We start from the raw sequence: 9774 nt of genomic DNA, 5'->3' as shown, positions 1-9774 counted from the left end.
CTTTGTTAATATTTACATGCAAAAATACTTTTAGACGTCTCTAGCAACTTGACCACACGTGGATTGTTGTAATCTGGCACATTTTTTCTTTTCAACAATTAACTCCCCTATTTATGATTTTTTTCCAAACCAAAATAATCCAACTAATAAGCACACCTCTTTGTCTTCTTATTTCTTATATATATATAACATATGGTTTTTTTTCAACAAAAAACTACAAATCTTGAAATAATGGGGAAGATTTGTGACAAAGTGCATGGTTTAAAGCCAATTATAATGATGGTTTTTATACAAATAGGTTATGCAGGAATGACTTTATTGTATAAATTAGCATCAAATGATGGAATGAGTTTAAGGATTTTAATTGCTTATCGATTCCTCTTTGCTGCCGCTACCGTTCTTCCTTTAGCTCTCTACTTTGATAGGTAATCTACTTTTCGCGTTTCTGTTTTTCAGAGTCAAACAATTTATAATTTTCGATTCACTACTAGAAATACATGTTTTTCCCATCGCAAACTTCTAGTAAATTCGTGTTATAGAATATGATTTTGTGAACATGATAACAAACAGATTCTCACATAAATAGTGAAATTTTTTCTATGTGAAAACATTATTATTTTTTTATATTTTACCGATCTAATCAAAATATTTGAATAGCGTTTGAACATTTTTCATGAAAAATTTGAACGATTTATGGTTGTTATGTTTGATATATGTAGGAAGAGTAGGCCAAAAATGACATGGATGGTAATGTTGCTTGCGTTTCTTTCTGCACTCTTCGGGTAAGCTCCATTTTTACTCATTCATTCAATCAATTAACTATGTGCTATGTAAAATATATTTACAAAATATATTAATTTGACTATTTTTAAATGAAAACAAAAAAAAATTAAATCTTTTTATGAGAATTCTTGACTTTTCCAGTTAGGATCCTATTCATTACTGATTTGTCTATTATCTTTAATAAATGACATTTTTATATAAAATAATATTAAAATTCAAAGTATTTTTATGTATTAAATAATCCTTTAATTTATTTATGTTTTAGTTAATATTTTAAATTATTATAAAATTAATATAAATAAAAAGTTTTAAATTTTCTGATTGTCAAAATTGGTTTTATTGTTCACAACTTTACATTAAAATAAAAAAAAAAACAAATCCACTTTTATGGAAAAAAACATATTCAATGTTAAAACAAATAAAAAAAAATAAGAGTATTATTAACAAAACGATCCAGGCTTTTACGGTTAAAAATATTTTATCTTAGAGTTCAAAAATATTTTTTTGTGTAAAAATAAATGAATAAATAAAAGAATCTTTATAGCAGTATTTCCAACCTCTAATATTTATTTTGTACACATAATCTATATCTATTACATTCTTATCTTAATGAACAAAATAGTAAATGGAGGAGTCCTTTATATTACTTTATGTGACACTATTTGACTGAACATAAACCGATTAATGAATTATTTTCTTTTATTTTATTCCTCTATTAGATTTTGATAATCGAAATATTAAAATTAAAAGTTAATTTTTTCAAATAAATTTAAATTTCTTAAATCTTGAAAGACTTTTTTTTTTGTCAAAGGATGTCATTAATTATGAGCTCTGCAATTTACTAGATTCTTGTAAATCACATTTTGGTACTAGTGCTTTCAATTAAGTACATGTCTGCCATTAGCTTATTAATCCATGCATTTATTTTCTGATTTAGGTTATTTTTATTTATTTTAATTTTATTATATATATTTATATTTATATATTTATATATGCAGGGGTTCAATGCCACAAAATTTGTTTGCAGCAAGTTTAGTCCTAACTTCAACAACTTTTGCTACAGCTACACTTAATCTCATACCTGGCATCACTTTCATTATAGCCATATTCTTTAGGTATATATTTCCAATTTTACTATATTTAATTTACACAAAGTATACTTTTGGCTATATTCAAAAGTTGTTTTGGAGGCACTAATAGAAATAAATGTTTTTTTTTACTTTGAAAAACATGATTTCTTCACTGATAATATACCATCGACCTAACTCACTGGAAAATGCGTCATGAAAACAAATTCTCACTAAAATAGTGTGAAATTTTATTAATTTTTCATAAAATTATTATTAATTTTCTTTTCTCACCGATTCGATTGAAATAGCCACTAAAGATTTTTTAGTAGTGAGAATAGTAATTTATGTTGACTTTATAAGTGAACTAGATAAAGTGAAAGTTTTTCTAGAGGAAAAATATGTTGTACATCCTGTATTCCTAATATACTTAGAACAAAAACTTTGAAGAACTTGATAAGAAACAACAAAGTTTAAAGAGTATTTTTAAAATTAGAAAATTAAAACCAGTAGAGAAATAGAATCAGATTAGAAACAATATACAAAATATTTTTCTCAAAGAAGAAAATCGAGCCCACTGAATGCACAGTGTCCCCTTAAGGAAATTATTCCTCTCAAGTACCCGAGGTTAATGGAATATATCCTCTCAAGATAGAACGATCTTACTCATGACCAGTGTATTGGTACCTAAAATCACGGTGTCAGCGAACCACTCAGCGACAGTAAAGTACACTTAAATTTAGTATATTTAGTAGTAGTAGAAGTCCAAAAAATTGATTGTTTTAAAATGAGAGGAAATCCCTCTATTTATAGATAACAAAGGGTAGTGTGAACGGATGCGTATTGTGCCTTATCGGAAATGTCACAATCCTTTGAAAAGTTACAATCCTTCTGAAAGGTCACAACCTTTCCTAAAAGTCACAACTCTTCATAAAAGTTAGTAACTTTTCATTAAAATCACAACTCTTCATAAAAGTTGCAACTCTTCATTTTTCATTCACACCTTTTAAAAACCCAACAAATTATTTATTCGTTTTTTTTTAAACAATTGCTTGAAGAAGTTTTGCAAAAATAAGAAATTTCCAAATACTAATTTAGGGTGTTTTTCTAGAATCTCTTCTTTCACTTACGAAACACTCATTACGTTCTTAAGAAAATAATAACTTTTTTAATATTTTTTTTTTCTCTTAGAAAACTTCTTATAAGTGTTGTTGTACGACTAATTTGTGATCCCTAAACTTAGGTAATTCTATTCAATGTCGAGGTGGATTGACTCATCAAGTTTTCAGAGTTACAATTATTCCAATTCGATTTTTATATGGTAAACTATTATACTAATTATAATTAGCTATGACGAAATTGAATTTGAAACCTAAAACTTATGTGACGGTGCGGTTATGAACTCTTATGTAAATGTAGATGTAAGTGGATTTAGTTGAACTCACCATTTTTTTGATATTGAATATAAAAGTTTGGTGAAAAATTAGTAAGAAGTTGATAAATATTAGACTGTGAATCTATAATTTCAAAGCGTACTATGAATTTAGCGGTAAAAAAATAAATATTGAACTTATAAAATTTAAATTTTGGACCCATTTGACCACAAATATATTTGGGAAAAATTTGACGATTAATGTTTGGCCATGTAATTTGTCATACTTGGCAAACATCCCAAGTTCTAAAAAAACAAGAATTTGGCTAAATTCTAGTATATGAGAATTTTTTAAAATTTAAATTATCCCAATTTTTTATATTTTATAAAAACACTCATAATTTATAGTTTAGATTTCATCCCTAGTTTGTTATACAAAAATTATACTGTTATAAGCATATTTTATACCATTTTTATCTGAGCTTGTTCTCGGAGATCACTTCCAATTATAAATTGTAATAGTAGTTTTTCATATACAAATCAATGGTATTTTCCTTTTATTTTCTCTCATTTTTCAAATTCATATTAATTATATATGTTCATTATAATGGATTTTCACGGAACACTATTATTATAAAATGATAATACAAACTTATGAATATATTTAATAGTTTTTAAAATTTATGAGTATAAAAAATATATTTTTTGAAAAGTCAAATATTTCTCTTCAATTTTTTTTTGGATCAAACACATGATGAAACTATGCAAAAATATTTAAAAATTTATGGTCAGACTCTATCTTTGAATGTGCTCACCATGTAATTTGAACTTATTTGATTAGGTTGGACAAGTTGAATTTGAAGTTCATCGAAACATAAATATTAAACCTATAAATTTAATTTCTGAATGCACCGATTATGTAATTTTGGACACATTTGATTAGGTTGGAGAAGTTGAATTTGAAGACAAGGGCACAAGCAAAAGTGTTGGAAACATTAATTGGAATAAGTGATAGGGGTCATGTGCTATTCCCGTGCATCATTTATTTTTAATTTTAATTTTTAAATTTTTTGGATGATTTATTATATATAAAAGTACTTAATCAATGGATAATGCACAACTATCTCACTAATAAATTTACCGTAGTAAATTAAAAAAGTAATATTTTTCGTTTTTCAACTTTTTATAATTTTACCTGATATATAGAATGGAAGATTTATTTTCTAGTTTGACTATATGAAATGCAACTACTTTGCTTTATATATATATATTTAAAAAATGACACAACTATCTCACTATGTGATTTGGACTTATTTGATTAGGTTGGAGAAGTTGAATTTGAAGACAAGGGGAGGACAAGCAAAAATGTTGGGAACATTAATTGGAATTGGTGGGGCTATGCTTCTCACTTTTTACAAAGGCTTGGAAATTAAAACTTGGTCAATCAAACTTGACTTTAAAGAACACATGTCAGCCTCTCAGCAAAACCAAAAACCATATGCTCATATTTTGGGTCCTATTTTGGCTATTTGTAGTTGCTTTTCCTCAGCATTATCTCTTATTTTTCAGGTAATATTCAACTAATTACTTGTCCTTATTTTTTTAAAAATATGAGCTCACATCGATGTAAAGGTTTAACACTTCGATGTTGGCTCTTTGCCACCCAAAATCCATTAGATTACTAATATGTCCAAAAATATTTCCCTACCATTAAAACAATTGGGCCAAAAATGACTTTATTTTAACATAAATTTAATCGAATACCAATTATTAAGGGCATATTTGATTCAATTTAGTTTTTGAATATAACTATGCAGTAACATATGAAATTGCATATATGAAGTAATTTTAGTTAAATTGTAGTTATTACTTTTAATTTCACATTGATAGAATTTCATATGTATTGATGATTAAAATGTAAATAACATTACATTGACTAGCTAATCATAGGTTAACTAAACCCAAATTTGCATACATAATATGAAATGTAAAGTAGGACACCAAAATATGTTTCAAATCACAATATAATAATTTTTTTTAGATTTATGATATTATAGTTATTGTGTCTTCACCTAGCATTTATAATTTAAATTATACATTATAACTTGTTTAAAAGTTGCTCATAATGTGGTTATATCATATATGACACCTTAAATTGATGAGAAAATTCACCACATTTTAACTATATTGTTTCACAAGTGCAACTCCACAAATTATTATAAAACTATGGTTAGAAATTAAGTTGGATCAAATATGCCCTTAATATATATGTATGTAGGTCCAAATATGCTCTTATTAGTCTTATGTGAAATAAGACATTTTTAGCCTAACTTTTTTTAACGCTAAAGATAAATTAAAGTAAAATTTTGTACCTTTATTAAAACATAATGGTTTCATGTTCTTTCATTGATTGCCCGACCATTCTAGGGCATTTGATAGTACTATTGATATTTCCTCTTATTTTGCTCACTTATTTGCTAATGTTCAATGTTTAGGCAAAGATGAGTGAGTTGTACCCTTGTCATTTTTCTAGCACTGCCTTAATGTCCATTATGGGAGCACTTCAAGCTGGAGTTTATGCCATTTCTACTGAAAGAGATTGGACCCAATGGAAATTAGGATGGAACCTTAGGCTGTTTGCAGTACTTTATGCGGTACGTTAGAATATTTATTCGTTATAATAACATTTCACTTTAACGTCTAATTCCTTTGGAACTGTTCATTTGCATGTTATGTTATATTATATGTTCTCTATAATAACATTTCGCTATAGTGGCCAAAAAGTATTCAGACAAACGATGATGTTATAGAAATGTTTGACGTTATATAGATGCCTTTTTTTGTAGGGGGTAGTGGCTTCTGGATTAGCAATCATTTTCTTGATGTTCTGTGTAAGAATGAGAGGTCCATTGTTCGTGTCTATTTTCAGCCCTTTGATGCTTGTATGTGTTGCCATTGCCGGTTCTTTATTTCTAAATGAGAAATTACACTTGGGAAGGTATTCTTTTTGCACTATTTACATATTGTATATATCTTCATTTTTCATTTTTTTTATGTAGGGTAACAGTTTAATGTTTAGGTACTCCATTAGCAAAACTCATATTTAATAAATAAACTACAATTTTTAATATCAAATTTACCACTAGACAAAGTGTTTGACAACCTTTTATTAAAAATAAAAAGATATCAATAGGGATAAGTATAGGTAAGGTGGGCTAGGTATTACCTTACCATTTCTAATGACTAATGAGGTAACAAACCTCTACTAACTAACACGCATGAAGAAAATAAGAGTCAGAGAGAACTAGGTATTTTTGTGATCATTACGGAGTTTGTAATTTACTCTATGATGATATTACAAATGAGGATGCTTAAATAATGCAAAAATATCACAGCATGAGTGAAAAAAATTGATTGTCCATCTAAAGTAACTTGAAGTATTTTCCTTTTGTCTTCTTCTTCAAACATATCCATTGATAATTCATCACTTCTTTATGGATTTATTGGATCTTGTTGAGCCTACTGATACTGTCATATGATTTTGCTTTGCCAGTCGCATCGATAGGTACCTTGAAATAAATTTCTCAATCACTTTACCTTCTCAAATATGTTACCTTCCACGTGTCTTCTTTTTTGCTTTTGTTTCTTCCACTTCTTTGTTGCCTAGGCGATATATCCTCTTCTCTAACCACTCTATCAAACCATGTGTCCAGCATATTATCCTCGCCAAAATTAATTGTATAAGCATTAGCTGGACTGAATATTGACTCTAAGGTCCTTGACTCATTCTTCTTTGCAATCACACTTTTAGGCACACATATAAGAGCTTCTGGACTTAATTTGCTATTCAAAGCAGGTGGTGAAACTTGCTTGACCAAATCGTTGTCATTCTCTATTGACATTAGTAACTATCTAAATTCACCAAGCGACTCCAAAGTTCGAGAAGGGACCTTGCGAGCCGAAGTGTTCAATGTAACCATGAGTGACTTGATCGTTAGATTGTATTTGAGTAGCATGACATCCTGATTTTCTTGAATAATCTTAGCTACTCCAGGAGGAGAAATATGTGATGTTAAAGCCATAATATTACTATCTTTTCCAATAACCTTCTTAAAGCATCAAGATATTCAAATATAATAGGTCTCTTGAGGCATTACTAATATCTTGCCTCTTCTCATTTTCCTGAAAATTTCCAGTCTCACCCTCTTCACTACCTGGAGAATTATTTCGACTAGTCATGAAGAAAAGGGTCCGACTCCTAGTTGAATTTTTGTGTGCAATCAAAGTCCAAGTTTAGTTACATTCTTGTTTTCAACTTGCAAAACATGCTAACTAGAATTTTCAACATCTTCAACATTAGTTGTATCAATTAGTTTTTATCCTGAATCAACTCACGACACATCTAGTCCAACTCTTGGTGTTTCCTCTGCATTTTTAGTTGCATTAGGCATCAATATCACTAGTAACTTTCCAAACAACTTCAATGGTATCATAAATTGCAAATACACGTCGGATTTATTCTATACATGAATAACTTACTTCATAACTAGCTATCGACACATCTACTCCAACTCTTGGTGTTTCCTCTGAATTTTTAGTTGCATTAGACATCAATATCACTAGTATCTTTCAAAACAAATTCAATGGTATCATAAATTGAAAATACGCATCGTATTTATTCTATATATGAATAACTTACTTCATAACTAGCTATCAAATGTTGTATAACTTATGCAAAAATTAATATATGCATAAGTTGTCTCTTTACTAGATACCAAATAACCTCTTATAGGTTATTATTTAACTCAGCCTTTTTTTTCTCCTTCGTCTCTTTCTCTCTCCCTCTCTCGCTTATCCTTTGTTTTCTCCTCTCTCACTCTCTGCACATTTCATCTTTTGAGCTCGGATTAGCAAATCATGATCACATTCTTCAGAGAATCTGAATTTTTTGAAAAATGATTATAATCTAAAATAAAAATGAAAAGATTAGGATTTGAGAGAAGGTCAAGCAAAAGATGTAAGGAAGGGGTACTAATGGGTAGAGAGTGAAAAATTAAGAGGCTTAGACGTTTGATTATTTAATTAAGGGAAAAGGGTCAAAGATATTCATCTACATTCGTTTCATAGTTAAGTTTATGACTAGTTATACTCTAAGGTCAAATATACCTCTGCTATTATGAAATTATTCAGAAATATCCCTCATTTGGCCAGATTTCCCTAAGTTGGCGTCAATCGCCCGATTTCCATCAAATTACATATTTTTTACTTGCTTTACTATTTCTAGTATTTTTATTTATTTTTTATTTTTTTAAAAAATGAATGTAACTTTGTTTATATTTGTTGGAATATTAGTGTGTTAGGAGGAGCAATAATAATATGTGGATTATACATGGTGTTGTGGGGGAAGAAACAAGAAATTACAAGGACTTCCAAATTGACACCTTCAATAAACTGTGAAGAATATGACCAAGAAGAACCTATTGTTCCTAGCAATGTCAGTGGAATTGCTCCAAATTTCCATCCTATGAATGAAATGGAACAACTACCAAGCCAACAAGTTCAAAAGGACAAGGAATCTATTGATCTTGATTCAAAGGTCTAGAAGTACTTACCTTCTTGATGACGAGAATTTAGTTTTAGTTATATACATTATCAGTATAACTAATATAATTGTTGCACCTTAATTAAAGACTTAGCATTATTCTCCTTTTTGATTTTATTTACTTTGCTTACTTTTCGTGTTGTTGATTCGGATTTAGTTCAGCTCGAATGAATTTTGCTCTATTAGATAATAATGTTTATTTGGATTGTTGACATGTGTCATTTTTTAGTCCAAAAAGTAATGTTTATTTTCTGTTTGTTTATCTATCTATAGTCGGGAAAAGGCATAAATTTCCCCTTAAACTTGTTCCAAAAAGTAAGTTACACGCTTAAACTATGATGACCTATTACACACCTTTACTACTTAAAAGTGAATTTAATTACCCCCTAAAACTAATGTGGCATAATTTTAAAAAAAATAAAAATAGGCGCGTCAGATTTATTAAAGTAGAACAAAAAAATAAAAATTCAATTAAACCCCACCCCACTCTTCCTCTTCCTCTTCTTCCTCCTCCTCCTCCTCTTCTTCTTCTTCAACCCCACCCTCTCGAGGAAGCACATTTTTCTCCTCTTTCTTTTAAGCAAACATTTTTCCTTCTTCCTTCTTCGACTTCTTCTCAGCTTGCTTAGCAAATTACTTATCATCAATCTAAGTTTTGTGGATTTTGATTTGTGTTTGTTAACAAAAGATTTCTTACTGTCATCGGTGGGATAAACTTTGGGGGGGTTTCTTAGCCGCTGCAGCTATTACGGGCTTTTTTGAGAGAAACGAGAGAATTTTCCACTCCTTAAATAAGCAATTAGTGTTCTTGGCGGCCATTGTTCAAATTTTCATCTTATTGTAATTTTGCTATGAAGAAAATATAATTATTAGAGAATTTTAATAATTAATTGGAGATTAATTAGTGTAAAATATAGTTAAGAAAAGAAAAGTTAATTAAAAATAAAAAG

At 28.8% G+C, this 9774-nt stretch overlaps 1 protein-coding gene across 1 annotated transcript; it reads left to right on the top strand.

Annotated features, from left to right (window-relative positions):
• Positions 1-231: 231 nt before the first annotated feature.
• On the top strand, positions 232-8897 carry LOC125808533 (WAT1-related protein At1g25270-like). Its single transcript, XM_049488213.1, has 7 exons — positions 232-425; positions 720-782; positions 1782-1898; positions 4545-4791; positions 5718-5876; positions 6069-6220; positions 8575-8897. Exons 1-7 carry the CDS (start codon positions 232-234, stop codon positions 8822-8824), a joined length of 1182 nt encoding a protein of 393 aa, XP_049344170.1. The 3' UTR covers positions 8825-8897.
• Positions 8898-9774: the final 877 nt, after the last annotated feature.

This window comes from Solanum verrucosum, unplaced genomic scaffold (genome assembly GCF_900185275.1).
Source record: "Solanum verrucosum unplaced genomic scaffold, falcon-dt-bn FXZP01000160.1, whole genome shotgun sequence".
In the NCBI taxonomy this organism is placed as follows: Eukaryota; Viridiplantae; Streptophyta; class Magnoliopsida; order Solanales; family Solanaceae; genus Solanum; species Solanum verrucosum.
This window is presented reverse-complemented; position numbering and strand designations above follow the sequence as displayed.

What these genes read in the sequence shown, in the direction of transcription:
- LOC125808533 (XM_049488213.1), top strand. Translation starts at nt 232, where the DNA reads ATGGGGAAGATTTGTGACAAAGTGCATGGTTTAAAGCCAATTATAATG. An exon ending in TGTTTGCAGTACTTTATGCG is followed by an intron (nt 5,877 to 6,068) that starts GTACGTTAGAAT and finishes CTTTTTTTGTAG; the next exon opens with GGGGTAGTGGCTTCTGGATT. An exon ending in GAGAAATTACACTTGGGAAG is followed by an intron (nt 6,221 to 8,574) that starts GTATTCTTTTTG and finishes TTGGAATATTAG; the next exon opens with TGTGTTAGGAGGAGCAATAA.